We start from the raw sequence: 20,141 nt of genomic DNA on the forward strand, positions 1-20,141 counted from the left end.
GTTTCTTACCTGTCAATAAAAGATGTAAAATATGGAAATGCAGACCAATTTGATAAGTGCGCACTTCTCAGATAGGTATTTTCTCTGATTTTTTTTTGTTGCATTGAGATGAAATGCATTTATTATGTAGTTCTTCCTATAATAAATACTACGGAAGTAGAGCTGTAGATAATAGACAAATGCTTGAATACCATCTGTTAATATAATTCATTTTAAGCAAACTTGTAACATGGTTGTGGAATTGATTGACAGTTTTATAATGAAAATCCATATTTGTGTAAATGGAAACTCTTCACAGAAATGGATCAGTTTTGCTGGTAGACCTGATGAGTAGTATTTTTGAGGTCCAGCAGGGATTTTCAAGAGAGGAGGAGGAAAGAGGGATGGTCAGTGTCAGTATTTAAGACAGTTATGGCATCTTGCCAGGAACGCATGCTCCAGCAAAATTCCTCATACTGCTGTCATCCTACCACTAAAAGCTGGCATTTTATGCTATTGGATACAGAACCAGTCTCGGGCAGGGTCCTTACCAATCTGTGGATACACTTCAAGGCCTAAACTTGAAATAGTCTTTACCCATACTTCTGTGATTTCATGGAGTTTTAATAAAAGTTTCCAGATTCTGATGCATTAATTCTTTTGGAACCACATGATAAGAGTAGAGAGCAGGAAAAGATAACCTTTGTCCAAAATTATTAATGCTGTTAGAGCTTTCACAGCAACAACAGCGGAAGGGAGCTTTCTAAAATAACTATTGAACATTCCCTGTGTGTTTCACCTGGGAGTAATTTCTGTGTCCAGGAAAGCAACAATCCCATTCCGCCTGTGATTTCTGTCCTAACTTCTCACTCTGTTCATCACTGAGAGCAGAAAAAGAATAAATTTCTCATCCCTTGTCTTTGTATAAAGAGTGAGCTAGGGAGCAGATCTTAAATCTTTCCAAGATTGCTTTGATAACAATATTACTATTACCTTGAAAAAAGCCAACGGTTTCTCTCAGTAATTCACTATAACAATTAAGATGTTTACTTCTGAGTATGCTATGTCCCTCTACTGTGAGGCCTTTTAGACTTACAGCACAACCTGGAATTCAAAAGACATAATTAAACATAAAGTTGTAAATTCAAAATCTATTTAGTAACTCAGTAATGACATATCTAGATAATTAGAGATTTTGATTCATAAAATGTGCATAAAGCCCCAGGAGGGATATGAGATGGGAAGAAAGGCCATCACTGCAGGGTAGTGAAGTTTCCTGTAGGGATGCTGGAATTAGAGAGCCACCCACTCTAGGGAATGGGACCAGGAGAGAGAACAGAGAAAGCAAAGAGGTTTCTGAAGGGGGATGGATGCACAAGAGGAAGAAATCCTCTTTTCTACTGAAATTATTTTGAAATCCCCTTGACTCTTCTTGAACCTTCTCTTTCTCCTTGCATCTTACTGATCCAAGTATTCTATTATCATTTAGGATCAGCTGTTTTTTTCTGAAAAAGTGTGCATTTTTACCCCCTGAAATCTCACTAAAGGTTTGTTGGATTCATGTGTTTGTACACACTGAAAAGAGAGATATCTGTTTTCCTACTGGTGCATAGATGTCACTTAGGTTAAGAAATAGACTTCCTGAAGGTTTTATTGCTAGCCATCATTAATGTACTTTGTTCCTTCTATTACATCCCGCTTGAACTTCTGCTGACTGGACTTTTCACATGGGTACAAAATAAATTGTGCCTGACATAAGATTTATCTGGATGAAGTGTTTTAAATTATTTCAGTGAGTCTAATGAACAAAATTTAATGGGTCACTTGAGGCTCTATTAAGTTGAGTACATCCAAACAAATTTGCTTTTCAGGGTTCAGATGATTTTATAAAACTGTTGACACAAATTTACTAGGAAGTTTGGCAAATTCTTTTACAAGAGAGCTGAGCTTTTCAGTTGAAGGTAAAACCTTGGCAGATCTATTAAAAAACTGGGTTTGTTTGCAGCAGATGACTGAACACTAACATTGAAGTTTTACAAAGTATTCATGCAATAGGCATACCAAGATCTTTATTTTTTGGACAGCTAATTTTTCTTACTTAAATCATTTTTCAGAAGATAAAATTGCACATGGGAATTGAATGCTTCATAATTTATATAGATTGCACCAAAATAGGTTCTGAAAATCAAAAAGAACATTTTGTCTTCTGTTAAATCATCACGTCATAAAGTTTTTGTATTACACAACAATGGGAGGCAACCTATTAAGTCTGTTTCTGGCTATGCATTCTTGTACTACTCTGAGTTGTCCTGTTACATTTCAGGTTGTGTAAAGTGTTGTTATTCCCTAAATCTTGGGAGCGTTTTGAACAAATCTTTCTCATTTCCATTACAAAGAGTAAAAAATTATGGGCCAGCTCTAGTGGCATTGCCAAGTTAGACATGTCCTGAGTTCCAGGTAGGCTTTGGTTGTACCAGCGCCAAGTCTGTCTTAGTCCAAGACTTAGGAGTATAGGAAGATTTTTTTCATCCATAATAATCTTTAAAAACTCCAGTTTTCTTTGTCAGTATGGATCCATCACTTTTGCAAATATCATGTGACTGTAGAAGAAAATCAGTCAGTGTAGCTTGTTCCTGCTAGACTGGAGCATCAGTTGTTACAGAAAGGTTCTTGTTAGGTTTATAGCATTACACACAACATAATTAGGTTGATGGTCTCCTTCTGGCCGTGTGAGCTGTTACAGTATTGCACACTGAATCTTTGCCAGAGAGCTTATCTAGTTCCAGGTACCAGTATAGGCACAGTTAAAGCATAGTTATAAAATAAGTCATGACTATATGATATCACATAATCTCAGTGTTGAGTATTTACAATTATTGCTACATATGAATGCTTTAAATATGTTTGAAAATAATTTCATATTTCAAATGTATTATGGCATTTAATTTTCTATCAAGAAAAAGTTTAAAGGAGAGGACAGAGCTTGGACTGATGCAGAAAAATGCATTAAAGGAGTCTCTCCAGAAGGAATTATATAAAGAAACTGCATCATTAGGAACTCCTTATTTTCCTTTTGCATGTAAGAGGTGTAATGTTTTGTTGTTTTTTCCTCTTGAAGCAGTTTAATACCATCCCAAACTGTTATGCTTCCTTGCAGCCAACGTATTAAGGACGATATTTGATGAGCTTCAGTAAGCATGCTATTTTAGTCTCTCTAAATGCTTAGTTTTTGATAAATTGAAGTGGCCTAGGAAAAAGAAAAAATTTAGAAGAGGAGGTCAGATAAAATTGACCATAATACTCTTTGCCCTGAGAAATGAGTCCATAACTCTTCACCTTTTGATGAATTTGGTTGTTATGAGACTGACTTATAACAAATATTTTGTTTATGTAGACAATAATAGTGTATTTCCAAAAGCCTTTAAATGATCATTAACCTGATCTGGAAAAGGTGCTTCGAAGGTGAAAAAATTTATATTACCATGTAGTGGAAGGAAGGTTTTCTTTGTTCAAAGTCAAATTCTCTTCCATTGGCAATCAATATTGTTGTCCCTGAAGTAATTTCTGTACTAAATTCCATTGTGATTGGTATTCATTTTGAGCCAAGGCACCTGCTTTCCTTCAACATTTTGCAATCTCACTGAGGCTTTAACCCTCTTTAAAGGAAAATACTTGAAAGACAAGCAAGAGCAGGATGTTGCAGGGACATGAGAGGAATCTCATGAAGAAGGAATTAGCACTTCTGAATTAGAGTTGATAATGGGTACAGACTGAATTTTTATTTCTCACAACTTAAAATGTAGAAACTTAGAAAACTTAGAAAGTAATAATTCGTACACTGAAAGCCATTTGGTAAGCCCAGAGATAGCAGACTTCATGTTGTTGCTGCCAAATGGGACTGCAAAATGAAGTTTACCCTCCTTAGATTGCAGGTACATATGGTAGTCTTGGATAAGCTTGAACTGCACACAGGACACAGTTAAAGGTAGGGAGGTTATTAATATGTACTTTGCTCTGGGACCCTTTTGTTACTCGTGGTTATTACCTGATGCTGTTTACTGTGATTCATCTTGCCTTGAGCTGTACGTTGCCATGTATAGATTATTTCAAACCACCACAGCATCCTATCCTATTTAACACTAGCAGTCTACCACATACTGCATATCTGAAGAAGCAGGGGAGCTTTGCAGTATTGATCTTACTTTATCTTAGTCCACATTTTGGGGCTTTGCTTTTTTTTTTTTTTTTTTTTTGTTTTCTAGGAAAAATATTTTCTTGTTAAGTAAACCTGTGTCCTGTGGCTCTTGACTTTCTATATGTAATATGGATCTGTGTCACACTCTGAACTTGGCTCTACTGTGCCAACTAAATGTGTTTTCTGTCTTTTGAAACACTAAAGCTAGTCAGCCTTTCATCCTGTAGTAAATAATTGCCTATACATGACAGAAAAATAGATTTTTTTTCTCTGTTGGTGAACACTATATATACTTGGAAAATCTTATTTTTATGCAATGAAATCTTTATTGTAATTTTCTGTGTGTTTTATTTGCATCTGGTTTGACCATTGCATAAAAGATATCTGTATAAAAAAAAAAAACAACAAAAAAAAACCCTCTCGGTGGCTATTCGTTTGCATGCCTACATCTGCAGTATTTTGCATTGCTACAATGAATTTTTGTCCATTGCTGGCTCCTCATGAAAGCAGGGTGGGCAATTGAAAAACTGTACACACAGAAGATGCTGAAAGATGGTTTTACACTGGAGCAGATAATGAAGTATCTACTATCAGACAGTTTTTTCTCCCGCTCTGCCATTTTGAAAATTAATCTCGGAAGAAAAATCACTCTTCTGATCTGTACATACTCTTAAAATTAAGTTTCAAAAGAAGTGAATCAGCATTTTTGGCTCTGAGATGTTATTTCTCCAATAAGATTGCAATTATGGAAAAAAAAAAAATCCAATTATTCAGAGTAAGGAGAAATAAAACACAGTCTGCTTTTATTTTTGTTTTATTTTATTATTTTATTAGGCAGTGTTATTTATCTTGTATAGTTCTTTCTATTACTTCAGTGGCTTATACTGGTAAAATGTCAGGGAACAACTCAGCCACTTTTATGGGTGGTAGACTGTTCCTGCAATGTAGGCAACAAATATGATATTTTTCCATCAGATATTTTGGAAGGTATGTGTAAACAAAGATATGTTTGGTGAATCTTATTTTCCATTTTATTTTGATCAAGGTAAAGTTGAAAGATGAAGCATTATAAAATGTAATGCCAGATGGTGAGGTACAAAAGCGTGCCTAATCTGTGGTCTGAAAGGTGAATGCTAACAGCTCTGGAAGGCTGGAAAGCTCATGTAGTTGGAAATAGGTTTTGGAAATAGAAGCATTTTACTTTTAGGTCACCAATTCACAGCTGATACAGCTGGGTAATAACTGAAAGCTACTTTCATGTTTTAGAAGCCTGTTGTCTTATTAAAATCGTATTCTCATGCTATAAATAGACACCTCACAATCTAGCCTTCAGATAGCAATAAATAGCAACATCCTTTCATGCAAGAGTTTGAACAGGAGTGGGCTGGATGACCTTTACTTCTAAGAGATTCTAGCAAAAATGGGTTAAATGGAAGGAGTAAAACAACAGGGGGGAAAAATCTCCTTGGGGAAAGCAAGCTGATTAGTTTGTAGACACAACTTCAGCTCAAGAATTGTTTCTCCTCTCCTGAGAATGCTTGTATGTATTTCCCTTGGGTCTGAATGGCTTCCATTTACCTTGGAAGATAGTTAAGCGACTTCATCTACAAAGAGTTGCCAACTACGAGAAAATAAAAGCTTTGTTTGACTTGAAATATGTACAAGCCTAAAGCATTAAAAGTCCTATACTGTGAACAGAAGTCTCAATCACCCCTGGCTGGGTTTCATCTCAAGTTATTTTTGAGCTATTAGTTGTAGTTAGCCTTCAAAATATTAGTTATATTTCTAATAGTGAACTAAGCTGAAAATTTATTATTTTATTCAAAACAGTTTCCTTCATCTTATTACCAGGTTAGTGGTTAAGGTCCATGCCAATGCTTATCAGCCTGAATTAACAACAGTTTTTATCAGATCAAGAGAGAACACAGAAAAACTGGGAACTTGGACTGCTTCAAAGTAGTTTAGATGCTTTTTTTCTATTTTTGCAGTTTTTTCTCAAAGGTGATATCTGACATACAGAGCTTCAGTTTAAATTTCACATCAAACTAAAATTAATTAGATCAGAACTTTGATAGCAGACGCTTCACTGGTCAAGACAATTTATCATTAGCAATTGAAAAAAACAATGCATAGGTATATTTAACCTTATAAAACTCTACAGTAAATATTGCTTACAAATTGCTTACAATTACTTACTGTATATGAATTATAAACAAGAATTAACCAACCAAGTGGTATTTGTCAAATAATTAACAGTTAAAAAGATTAACAAACATTGAATTAAAATTTAAAATGAATACTTAATAATTAAAAGGAATTCCTCTGAGCTGGAAATAGTTGCAGGCTGCAAGGGTATGAAGGGAAAGCAGTCAGATATGTTTGCCCTGGTTTTACTTTGTTGTAAGTACCCTTCAGCTGTGCTGAAAACAGGCTAGGGAACCAGATGGGCTCTTGATTGGGACCACTATTGTATATCTTCTATTTTAAGAAAGAACATTTTTGCATTTTATTTCTTTTTTTTTTTTTTTCCCTGCCCTAAATACTTACACCCTCCCAGCACTCCTCATACTATGAAATTCTATTTTGGAATAATGTTTGGGTGTTCTGCTGCATTAAAATCTGTGCCTGGTAAAGGAAGATGATAGTTAAAACTGCCATGTCAGAAAGGCATGAAAGCTCATTCAAAGCTCATTCAAGCTCATTCATTTGGCTATGGTCAAATAGCCAAATGATTTATGGGTGCCAGAAACCACCTATTTACCTATATCTGATATAATAGTTCAACAGTTTTTTCTAAATGTTTATTTTAGTCACATGGAGTTTGATTTGACAGTTGAAAAAATGGTTAAAAATAAATAAAAACCAGACTGGATGAGTGACAAAACAAACAAACAAACATACAAAAAAAACTTAGGAAGGTGGTACTAACAATTTGTCAGCTTGTTATGGGCCATGTGGTGAAAGCTTCCATGCACTCCTATTATATACTTTTTCAAAGTCCAAGTTACTCACATTAAAGAAAAAAAAAAAGCATGCTTGTTTTTCAAATGTGTTTAATAGGTTGAAAACTAAAGAGCAAAACAATCTGTTTTTAGTCTAACTTCAGGGATCTAAAGTGACTCCCAGTTTTCTCCATCCACCTAAAAAGACATCCCACACAATAAGCTCATTAGTAGATCTTTATCCAATAGTTAAGAAAGATGAATCCCATTCAGGAAGCTCTAAATTCATTTTCTTCTAAAACAAATGGAAAACAACAACAAAAGTAACATAGAAATCGAGTCACTAACATTGACAGTGGCTTATCTATTTCAAGTACTCTTATGTGGATTTCACAAGCCTGGCAAAGGATGAGTGCCATTGTTTGGTGGTGTTGGTTACTTGCTACAGCACCACCACTGTACATAGTTCTGCATTCTGCCTGACTGCAGTCAGGTCTGGCACCTTCTTCCTTGATTCATTTGGGATCAAAACTGTTTGACTGGGAAATACTCAAATGGAGCCTTCTGCCATCTGCATCTGTTAACTGGGGTGAAAGGTATGGTTATGATAGTCCTGGCAGCATGGATATTGAAGCATAAATAACCATTTTCCACTTTGGTATTAAAACACTCTGTTTAGAAAGGTGACTTCTTAATACCACTAAAAACTTGTTTAGAATTACTTCAGAAAGATGTTACTTTTTTAGTTATGGATCGCTTGGCATATTTACAGGTGTTGTAGAACTGTATATCAAAAAATTGTTTACAAATGAATGCTCAGAAATATTTTTGTTTACAAATTTACTATGGACTACTAATGAGTAAGGATAGTGTTACTTTTCCTTTGTGTCTTCACTATCTTTTACTACCTTCCATGTGACATTTTCATGGTTGTTTTCTAACAATTTCCTTAAAAATTAAGTTTTAAATCAAACAAGTTTGTGTGCATTTTGCTGTGCATTGTCACTACTAAGCAGGGTGGTGAAACCTCAGATAACATTCCAAAAAATGTGAATTCCATCAGCAGAGAATGAAGCTGATACACACTGAAGCGTGAATATCCCTTCTCCGAAGGTGCAGTAGAGAATGTGACAGTAACTGTAAAGCAGGAGGAGAATCTCTATGATCTATTGTATTATACTGCCAACACTGGGAAGTCATTACCTGTTGTCACCTGCCTACTGTCCCACAGCCTATCATTAATTCTGTTGCAATCTGAAATTTTTGTTGCCTGGTAGCATGTAATTGAGATATAGCATGTGCATATGTTTAGACATGATGCCCCCTGCAGCAAGGTCCTCCCTCTTGGTTTTGTGTTGTAGAAGGTGGAGTAGAACATCTTAAAGGAATTCTTGATTATTCTTCCCATCCTTAAAACCTGAACATCTCAGCTTTGAAGGTTTCAAAACTTCCCAAATCTGTGTAAGTTTTATTAGATAAAGGTCTGAAACAAAACTGCTCTCACATTCCTGTCCAGAATAGGACAAGCATTGAATTTGTTTCCTCTGTAAATAAGTATTTTAATTTTGTCTCTGATCTTAAGATAGCTTCTTCTTAGAAGATGTTGATAAATCAGTTTGGCTTTTCTAAGGGTCGTACTATTATCTGCCTAGATATTATGATGATTTAAAATAATATTAAAATGTGTATATAATTCACTAGTGCAACACTGTAATTCGGTAAAACAAATCCAATGATTCTTGCTGTCAGAAAACTGCAATAAATGCAGATTAACATGTGTACTGAGGGTGAAGCCTTTTCATGGAAAAAAAAATTCTCCTTCCTGCTCCTATTAAATGGACCTCTCTCAATAAACGTTTTGATAGGGAGAGGCAGAACAGAGTACTTGCCCTGCTATTATGTGCTTTAGGTGAAGCAAGTCAAATTGGTACAAGTATTATATTTTCTGCTCATTTTATAGGACTATTTGACAATGAATTGTCTTTCTGCAGAAAATATAATATTGCATTAGTTTTCTCTCCAGACCTCAAATGCTGAAAAGGTGCCTCAAGTAAAACATACTTATTTGAATGCATATATCTGGCAGTGTTCCTCTAACAAAGCAAAGCCAAATGTCACATATTTTATGTAGTGATGTTGTAGCTATGGTCTAAGGACAATAAGCTGGCTAGTGTAGTTTGAAATGTTTGAACCTGTTTGGGTTCCACTACATAGGCTGGAAATTGAAGCACCAGTAATGAATCATAAAACATGAAACAGACATAATGAAACAGAAAATTTTCCAGGCTTCTGCTAAGCTTATCTTTCTAGTCAGTTTTCTGTAAGCTGCTATGTCCTCTTATAAATTACTTTTATTTTTTAGGGTGAGGAAGAGCTTCATCAGTGCAAATTGGTACAAGCAAACAATGATTTTCATCAAAAATTATATGTATTTTTTGTCCGTAGAAATACAAGATTCTGTGTGGTGGCTCAATTGCAGTGAAGAGTTGCCAGAAGTGGTTAACAGAAAACAGGCATGAATTGAATTTTTGGTGAGTAAATGATCTATTTTTTTCTCTTTAATAGGTACAGCAAAAAATTGTATCTTTTCAGCATGCTTGGTATTCAAGAACTATAGCAATGTAGACAGTGTAAGAACGTGAATGGAAAATGCAACTGTACTATGTGCATAAACTCCATAAATGCTCTTTTCTGAGAAATTGAAAGGACATGAAATGTTTCTGCAACTCTTGTTAAATGCACTAATGAAAGGTAATTGCCCCATTCTCACCTAATATTCTTGCAAGAATTTTGGGGGAAGAAATGTTTTAAACTAAACACTTTTTTTTTTTTTTCTCCATGAAAATGAGGGGTTGCAAGAACATTTTATGAGAGTTGGGTACATAACAAGTATTTTTGAAAAGTTATCTGCCTACTCATGGCCATGGTCTTATGTGCTGCTGTTGTGCTAAATTGAGAAATCAATCAGGCAGGGTTTTGAAACCACTGTATTGCACAGAGGTAAAAACAGGGCAATATCAAGTACCTAGAAAATACAAATGGATTCACTGAGGCTTTCTAATTCTGTCTTGCTAACAATTCATTTTCTGTCTTTATTATTATATTTGGACTGTTTTGGGGGGTGTTTGTAGAACATTGTTCAGATTCAGTTCTCTTGCTTCTTACGTTGATGCTGCAGGAAATCTCCATTTAAGAGGATGTCAAGGCTGTCTCTGACATCTAAAGACAACAGTCCAAAGAGAAAAATTCTTAATATTCTATAAAATGGGGAAATATGCACAGAAAAGTATTTGGGGCTGCATTTTCAAACAGCTTTAGAGAAGCTGAGATCTTGGAAAGAAATAACTATTATGTGACAATGGAGGTGCTAACCACATGCAAAATATAGCCACCTTGGTAAATTTTTAGAAGTGGCAAGTATAGCACAAAGTAATCAGTGTTGACCAAATCTGGAAGAACTAACATATAGTTTGTCTTAATTAGAAGCTTAGAAGACTTCAGAATCCACTCGTAACAAAATCAAAATGTATTACAAATAAGTGCAAATAGTTACAAAATACTCACATTTATGAAGGCATTATACATAAATTCTTTTTCAGTAAAAAAAACTGTTCTACTTCGGCTGAATAAGTCCTCATGTGTTTTGTTGTTGTTGTTGTTGCTTTTTAATTGCCATGGTGGGGTTACATTTTCAGTAGCAACTGCTTCAATGGCTTGAAAGATATGGGCTAAATGGGAATGAATTTTTACAAATAGTTTGAAACAGAGGTTCTCAAAATATCACAGATGCCGAGCTGCTGATTTATTGAACAGCTTAGGAAGAGCAATGGTGTAATTGGCACTATCTTTTATCCTGTTTTCTTTGATCCATTCTCACTGGAGTGATTGACTGCTTGCCATTTTCGAGCAAGATGCAACCCCTGAAATTGCACAAGCAAGGCTTTTAGTTAAGTTCAGCATGAATTGAAACTGAGGGAGGATGCATAATGGAACAAGGTCCATTTGGGACTGCAGGAGAACTGGCAAGCTGCCCTGCTTGATTATGTTTAAGCCTCCTTTTAAAGAGTGACACCTGATTGCTCTTGAGAACTGTGTCAGTTTGGAATCTCCTTTGGGACTCTGAGGAGATCACAAATACTTTTCATGAAGGATACAAATGATAAAAATTTAAAATAGTATTTTCTTCAATTACAGTATTTGTCTTGTTATAATTTTTAGTTTAGCTCATGAAAAGCTAAAATATGAAGAATGAAACTGCTAACTTGCTGAAAATTTATTCTAGTTATTGTTTCTGCTCTTTACCACGTTCGTCATGCATTTGTTTTTGTTTGGAGATGCTGAGTTGGAAAAAAAATCAAAAACATAACTAAAGAAAACATTTTTTGAAGAATAATTACATCATATTGTCATAAAATGTCTTATTTTCAAGAACATGAGATTTTGAAAGAGAAAGTTTTAAAGGCTTAGAAGTGAAATGCAGAGCAGTAGGGAAATCAGCAACTTCTTCAGAGGTTATGAAATTCTCTGTGTTTCCCAGCAAAGGAATTTTAAAGTAATTAATTGGTTATATATGGTAAATACAACTCTTGATAGTTTTAGGCTTCCCTTTTTTTTTTTTTTTTTTTTTTTTTTAATTTACTTCTGTGTTTAGGAGGACAGAAATAGCTAAATAGAAGGGGAAAAGTAAAATATCTCTGACTTGCAGATTTTAGAAAACGGGCGCTGTCTGAAGTTTCCCAGAGGGCTGGAATGTTTCAGTAAGTTCTAGGGCCACTGGCAATAAGGTAAAATGTGGATGATGAATTTGTTTTTCAGGCTATTTATGCAACTTATGGTTTGGACATAGCTTCTAAAAACATATGTATCTCCATATAATGTAGAATGCTCAGTGGTCGACAGTACAAATCACTAGAGTATTGAGCGTACAAAACACTGTGCTTGGAATCACTATTTAAGATTACATATGGGTGCTGCTAAGCTATGGTAGAGCATTTGGAATTCTTGAACAGATTCTTGCCCTTTTTCTCCCCTAGAATCACTAGTTATTGAAGACGTGTTTTACGTATATAACCAGAATAATATACAAGAGGTACTGTCAAGATATCAGAAGATAGTTTCAGTTGGAACTGATAAAATTGTAGTTTTACGGGGCTGTTGAATGGACATAGAAAATTTTAGTATACACAGCCTCGGAGGACACATATATACAGTGGTACAGAATGCTGAACTATACAGTAGAATATATTCTGCTGGGTTTTGCTGTTCTTGTTACTGCCTTACACAGTTTCCAAATACATTTATTCTTCTATGCGCATCATCTTTATGGATTTTTTTCATGTTACATAGTCCCTTGAAAATTGTACTGTTGGTTTGTTCTGATACTTCAGGCTTTGGCAGGACCAAATGAACACAAATGTTATTTTTTGCAGGATAGTAGTGATATAGAAAAAAAAATCTACTAGTGAAAGAAATTGCTTATGAAAGTTTTGTTAATGCAACAGCATAAACTAAATTGAAGCTATACATATAATGGCAAATTTTTGTAGTGATTTCATAGCCATGCAAATATCTTCTTGGACTTGATTTTTTTGTTCAGTGGAGGCAGTAGGTTTACAGTCTGATTCCCTACATTTCCAGTTTACTAATTTCTAATTAATTTTGTTGCTTAGATTAATGAATGTCCTCAGACTTCATTATATCTTATGTATTCTTATATTGGACTACGGCAGATCAGATTAATAAATATGCAGTGCCATACATCAGTATTGTAATAGGTATTTTATTAATTTTAGTATGGGTTGTGGCATTCAAAATTTCAAGGGTAGAAATACCACTGAACAATCACAATAGAAGTTTTGTCCCTTGAATACGGTGTGTTCAATGTCCTTGGTGCTGTTGAAGTTGCTGTCTTGAACATGGAGAAAACTGTGGAATGGAGAGAATAAAATAGTAGTTTCATCACTAATAAAAGAGATGCCACGTTTGGGATGTTCACTGGTGCAGGAAACAAGGGCATTTCAGTTCACCTTAATAATTCAAATCTGAACTGTCAATAGGTATACAGCTCTTCCTCTAAGTCTCTCTATGAACTGCTAAAGAAAAAAGGAATCAAAGTTGATGAGGAAAGAGAGGTTTGAAAGCTCCTTTCATCTCGCAAGTTATTTGGACACTGAACTGTGTAAACTAATTATTTTGCCTTTCTATCACCTCCAAACTTTCCATCTCTTAACTTAGAGAGTCATGACCATGACTCCTAACCCTGTCTTTTGTCTTTACAAAGTCTGAAATGAGTCTCTTGGACAAAGCTTTGTCAGACAATCACACATGTCGGGGCAGAAGGGACATCAGAGCTTTTGCTCTTGCTCAAAAACAGGATCTTCAATTTTCTTATCTCAAATTATCTCAAATGCAGACCTCAGTTCTGCATTGTTTCTCTTTTAATTTGGAAATTATGAAAAACACCTGTGTTAAACGGCTGTTTCATGGTGCAGAAAAATTTCAAAATATACTTTCATTTACAGCTTGTCTTTCACACCACTCAGGTGGCTTAATGCATATCTGGCATAGGCTTAACAAGGACAACTGAGTGAGATTGCTAGGCTGAACTACAAAAACATTATTCTTAAGGCATTAATAATGGAATAAAACATTATTCCATTTGAGTCAGCAGATTTATGTAAGTGCAAATGTGGAGTGGTTATGATTTGAAATTAGGGGGTGATGGCTTCAGTAGCCTGTGTAGAAAGCATTCAAATGCCTTGCTGTTTTTCTAATTGAATTTATGTCTCATATACTTTTATTAGGCCCTATGTATACATATATATATAAAGAAGTAAAATTAGGGATGAAATGTATCCTGATATTATTATTCAATTTAACTAAATGGTCCTGATGAAAAGTCTGTTGTGATGTAATTGTTTTATTTGTCAGCTAAATACTCAAAGACAGCACAAGGCCTTACCATTTACGAGTTGCTTTTATCTTGCTCTTGTGTACTTTTTTTCTTGTTTTTTTTTTTTTTTTTTTTTTTATCTTGCTTTGTGTACTCTTCCTATGTACCAGAGGCGTGAAAACAGACAAAACACAAAAAGCTCCATCAACATCAAACAAGTCTGAGATGAAACTGAAGTTATTTGGCCATCCTCTATGCCAAATAATCATCTAACTGAGGCAGATTTTGTTGCTCTCTAATGACTGACTTGTCTACAAGCAGTTCATGTTTGTTGACTCTCCCACCTTCAATTTTTTTACTAAACACTTCTAGTGTTGCATGCTGGCTTTCTCCAAAGAGACCACTAGAGCATGTAGGCCAGCTCTTGTCCACAAGGCAGGATCTAGCATGTCTCACAGATGGAGAAGAAAGTTTGGCTACAAGTGGGCTTGCTCTTAACCACTACCAGTAACTACTGCTGCTGGGAACGGGCTGTATCCAGCGTGAATTTGGCTCATGGAATGTTGCCTTGGATCTTTCTTGTTCCCATTGATTTAGTTCTTTTAGAAGCCATTAAGTTTTCAACAATTTGTCCTTCTAGTTTTCTTTTCTGTGGTTTGTAAGAGGACACTACTAAACAGTGATATGATTATACTTTGTTAGTTGTCTAATCACATAATATTGTAAACCTTACAAGCATCAGTCTTGAATGACGAAGGGTGTTCTCTTAAACAGAGAACACTTTAAGTATTCTGCCTATGAGCTAACAGTGAGTATTATGGAGCAAAGTGGTCAGACAAAGGGCAAATCATCAGGTTTTGTTTTGATAAAAGTAAGTAGTACTTTAAATTTGAGAACTAAGAACTAGAAATGGCTAAAGAATGTTTTCATTTATTCAAACTACAGAGATTTCTTTAAGATGGCTCTTTGCAACAGAATCTTATTATTCACCAGTGTTGTCTTTTTTCAGTGTGGGGTGGGTTGGGAATAGCAAAGAGGATGACACTAAGTGCTGAGAAAAAACTTTCTCTAAACCTCAAATCAATAACCTTAATCCTATGTATTTGTCCTAGACTGAGTTCATAATAAAATATTTATAGAAACTGTCATAAATAAAGTCATTCCTGCTATTTTGACAATTTTCTTCCCATTCTTAAACTGATACTTAATATTATTTAAAATAAGATTCTTGAAAATACTTGCTCAAACAAACAAATAAACATTGTTTTCCAGCTTCCTGCATTTAGTAGCAGAGCTGTCTGAATTGGCCCATCTTAAGTTAATTATTAGCATAGTTACATTTCAGTTAACTCCCAGAGCACACAAACACACACAGCTATTCAGGAGTAGCACTTTGTTTACCCCCAAAAGGGAAGCTCTTTTTGTTGTGTCTTGACTGATAATGAAGACAGAGCTTACAATAAATACCAACAAAAATGGTCCTAAGCATTAGACAAAATTCTCCAAGTTAACATGTTATTACTGACTTCATTCCTTCTGGTATTTAAACTGTTATTTACTCTTTAATATTGGCATAAGAATGTCACAGAAGAGAGACTTTTACTCTTCTGTAAGCAGTCGAATCACCCCCTGAGGGATAGGACTATTCCAGATTTTTCTTATTTTCTTGAATCTCAGCCTTTCAAAGAAAAGGGGTGAGGTACATGTACTAAAACCAAGATGCAGTTTCTCTTTGAAATCTTAACCTTATTAGTAAAATGAAGAACACAACCAGCATTGTTTGTCAGCTTTATCATTTATCATTAGTCATTTGTCAGCTTTAAAAATTCTGCTCAAAATCCAGTATTGCCTATGCTCTATCCCTATAGGTTTTTATTTATACAGGTTCTCTCTCTATATATATTCACTAGAGGATTTGCTGCAGATATGTTTATATAACAATGAAAAATACCATTCTTAGCAAATGTTTTGGAAATTACAAAAAAATTAAAGGATGTTAGAGGAGACAATATAAAGACATCAATCAAAGCATTGCTGGAGAAAAAGCAATTAGCAAAGGGCAGATATTTAAGTAGGTGTTTAGAACTGTTCTTGCTGCTAAGATTCATGCTTAGTACAAACAAATGTGGCTATAGCATGTTTAATAAAAAAGTGCAGAGTAAGCGCTGCAAATTTTACTAATTTTGAAGTTCCCTCTTTTATTACATATTATTCACAGACAAATTCATGTTTAATTTGGGATGGGATGAACTTGATGTTTAAAAATACATCCTAGTGACAATTTTTGCCAAAGTCCTTTTTCAGTAACAAAAAAAAACCCTTATGGATACTAAGTGTGCTTCTGTTTGCAAGACTGAAGTGCAAGACAGAAGCTTTCCCCTTATCTTCACATCTCTTTTTTTCAGAAAATGAGTATTAAGAACATAGGAATGGAGGTACTGGAGAAGATGAAGCTCTTAATTATGTGTTACTCTTTTTTCAACTTCTGACTGTAACGTATACTTGTGGAGGGGAAAATAATGTCAGAGCAACTATCAGAATGGCAGCTTAGCTGATACATCCTCTCATCTGGGATTTCATGCATCAGTTTGTGTAGTTTAATAGCCCCTGATGCATTTGCTTTCACTTATTCTTCTGACATCCAAAACAATATGGCAATGAGTTCCGCGATTTAATAAACAAAATAAGGAAAGCAAATAATTTTGATATTACTGCCAAGTTGTTTGCTAATAGAACATGAGAAATATTTTTGCATTTCCCAAACAAAGCTTCTGTTTTCATACTCTATGTATTTCATTGCTGAGTTGAAATTCAAATATTAATCATAAAAACAAAATTGGAATTTCAAGATATGGAATACTTAATAAAATGGATTATTTGTTGTTTTTGCAACCATATAACAAATTACAAAAGTTCTCCCTGGACAATGAAATCTGATTCAAATTTGCCTTACTTCTTCCACTTCATTTGTCAAAGACAATATGAAGTGGCGTCTTCCATACAGATCGTTTCTTGGGCATTTTTAGTCTATTTTTATTGTAGTGACTACACTTGCAATCAGTGTATAGCACAGCACTGCAAAACTATGAATATTTAGTTTAAGGCAATCAGTTTATATCTGTTCAATCTATTAAAGTAGCAACCATACCAGGTAATATGACAGTAGTATAACTCAACATCATTGCAGGCAATGATGTATGGTGAAACATAAGACTAAGCACTCAAAGCATTTTATCAGAACCATGGCATTGTCTAAATTTGAGCAAATCCTTTGTTAGCACAGCTGTGCTGAAACAACAGCATAGTAACCTCAATATTTATTCATCAGATTCATTCTTAAATGAACAAATAAAAGTTCCCCCCTGAAATTAATTAAATGGTTGACAAATCATGAAACATGATTGCTAAGAATGATTGAAGGTGTCACGTGCCTCAGTAAGGATAGCAGTAGTCCACAACCAGGTTGAACAGCTGCACCTGATCAAGTTTTAAGAGAGATAGAGGGCAACAGCAAGAGGTAAGGTGTAATGAATTTTTACAGTTTCTTATTACAACTTCTGTTTTATAAATAAGCCATGATGAAGTTACAGTACTCCACAGGAAAGATTAGCCTTCAAGTGAGATAGCATCTAGTATTGGTCATACTGTGCTTCTCACAAGAAGACAGAGGAGGAAAAATATCAGAATATCAGAGAATACTATGTTGAAAGGTTTCAAAGTAGAATCCATTTTCTATTTTGAAAAATATTAAAGTTAATTTTTCTAAAAAAAACAACTTACAAATGAGGTGAACGCGTAGAAATTAAAATAACTGCTGTAGTAACAAAGTAAATTTCTGAAACAGGTTTTTGGAAAAGGCCATGTTTTATTTGAAACAAACTGGGTGTTTGAAAAACTGACAAACTATTGGCTGTTAAAGGAATGTGTGATAGAATTTGTTCTCCTTGAGAGGCAGCTCATGCCTTCAGTTGAGTGTGTTAACTTTTTTTTTTTTTTTTTTTTTTGAGAATGAAACTGAGTTTTCTGGTGTAAATAGACTATAACCTTACAATTTATAAGCTTGTTACAAGAAATTATGTTATAAGAAGGAGCTTACAAGCAATAATTTACCGTGTCCTGCCTTGGTGTCCACAGCAAAGTAGAGAACCTAATTCAATGTCCACGGGGCTTCCCAAGCATTGGGAAGCACATCATGTTTGTTACCTGGCTGGTGAAGCACTGAACTTCTCTCGAGTCTCACCAGGCCCACTCCATCAGATGCTTCTCCCCTGCTGCCTGCTCACCCCTTGTCTTTCTACCCAGAGGAGGTAGCTGTGACACAGGCTGTAATGATGGAAATGCAAAATCATTCCCCATACCTTGGAAATAGCAGTTGTATGTGTAACGTTGCATGGTTACGTGGTATTGGTGACATAAGAGGAATTACAAAAGGACAGGAAATAGCCATGCTGTGACATGCATGTTTGTTTGTTTGTTTGTTTGTTTTCCTGAAGGAGAGATAATAGCCACTCTATTATTCTTCAGAACATTTCTCTATCCCTGAAAATTTTGTCTTTGTCTGCTTTGTGCTATCAGATTGGTGCTAAACTACTATACAGGGAACACAGCCTGGTCCCAAACGTATGTCTAGTTCAAAGGCTCTGTACTAGCATAGATGACAAGAAAGTCTCCATAAATATATCAGTAAAACACTTTTAGTGCTGTGTAGCTTCTTAACTGACTAAATAAGATGATTTGAACTTGTGTTCCACTCGTTTTCTTCCCACTTATCAAAAAAAGACCATATGATTTGAAAAGTTGGGATTGCCTTCAGAGAGTTCCAGACCAATAATGAAGTAATTTAGTATTAGTATCTAAATCCCCACAGTAGCACAAGTCATACTGAAGCATTATGCCTGAGCTGGTAGATCCTCCATATGCTTGTTTGTACTTGCTCCTTGAGGCACTTGCCCTATAAATAAAAGAAACTGAAATGCAAAGTAACACTCATCAGGGACAATAAAAATAATAATTCAGAGACTGATACATAACTATTAAGGCTGGAGGGACCCATTATTGTTTCACAGTTTGGTCTTCTTCATAAGACAAACTTTTCCTTGTATTAATGCCTACTGAGATTAGGCGCAGGTTTTTATTTATCCAAATACCATAGAATTGAAGATTTATCTAAAGGGAAAATATTGCCTTTGAAAAATAGCATTGTCTTGTAGCAGTTAAGAGAACTGAGGCAAGATGATTTACCTGGAATAATAGCAAGGTGATAACAATATAGAAGATTTTCCTGGCTTATTTCAATTCCACTAGGTTTCTTAACTTGCTTCGTAGCATTCATAATATACTCTGATATATACACTTGTCATTGAATGCATAGGATATTTACACAATCAGCTATGTCAAGGCATGTAGATACACAAGCATCCAGCAGCATCTTGTACGTCTTGTGTGCACCCTGATTATGTACTGACTGCATTTGGAGGCATAGCCTGGGTGAGTCCCATCCTTAGGCACACTGCAAGGAAAGGTGACCTGCCCTAGAAGATCTAAGTGGCAGGTTGGTGTGGACAAGGGATAATGTTATCACAGAATCATAGGGTCAGAATGATTTGAGTTGGAAGAGCCTTTAAAAATCATCTAGTTCCGCTCCCCTGCCATGGGCATAGACACCGCCTACCAGACCAGGTTGCTCAAAACCCTATCCAAGCTGGCCTTAGACAATTCCAGGGATGCGGCATCCCCAACTTATCTGGACAACCTGCTCCAGTGCCTCACCACCCTCATAGCAGTAAAGTGAGTGCGTGTGTCTTGCATAGCCTTGAAAGTCTGCATTTAGGCAATGTACATAGTCAGTTTGGCATCTGTCTGTGAATCAGAAGCATGCTTGCACTGCAGTTGTGTACTCTGAGTCATAAAGACTGCAAGAATTTTAATGAACAGTTGGACTATAACTTCTCTCAGTGGTTAGCGTTGGCTTTTTGATGCTCTTTCTCACTATGTATATATATTTACATAATTTTACTTCTGTCATTGTCCAGTACAATGTACAAACTAACTGATTGATTCAAACCTATGATTTTCTCAGAATATCCTCTTTTAATAAGTCTAGATGTGTCTAGCCTAAAATGTTCATTTAAAA

At 35.2% G+C, this 20,141-nt stretch overlaps 1 protein-coding gene across 15 annotated transcripts in view; it reads left to right on the forward strand.

Annotated features, from left to right (window-relative positions):
* Window positions 1-20,141, forward strand: part of LOC311438506 (uncharacterized protein) — a 369,670-nt gene that overhangs the window by 181,171 nt on the left and 168,358 nt on the right. For all 15 annotated transcript variants that reach the window (XR_014694144.1, XR_014694145.1, XR_014694146.1 and 12 more), the window contains one exon: window positions 9,562-9,647. Coding sequence is in view for 10 of the 15 variants with exons in the window: in XM_084522938.1 (XP_084379064.1) it covers window positions 9,562-9,647 (86 nt within the window). In the remaining 5 variants the exon portion in view is untranslated. The remainder of the gene's footprint in view (window positions 1-9,561; window positions 9,648-20,141) is intronic.

This window comes from Aythya ferina, assembly GCF_964211825.1.
Source record: "Aythya ferina genome assembly, chromosome: 6".
NCBI classification, from domain to species: domain Eukaryota; kingdom Metazoa; phylum Chordata; class Aves; order Anseriformes; family Anatidae; genus Aythya; species Aythya ferina.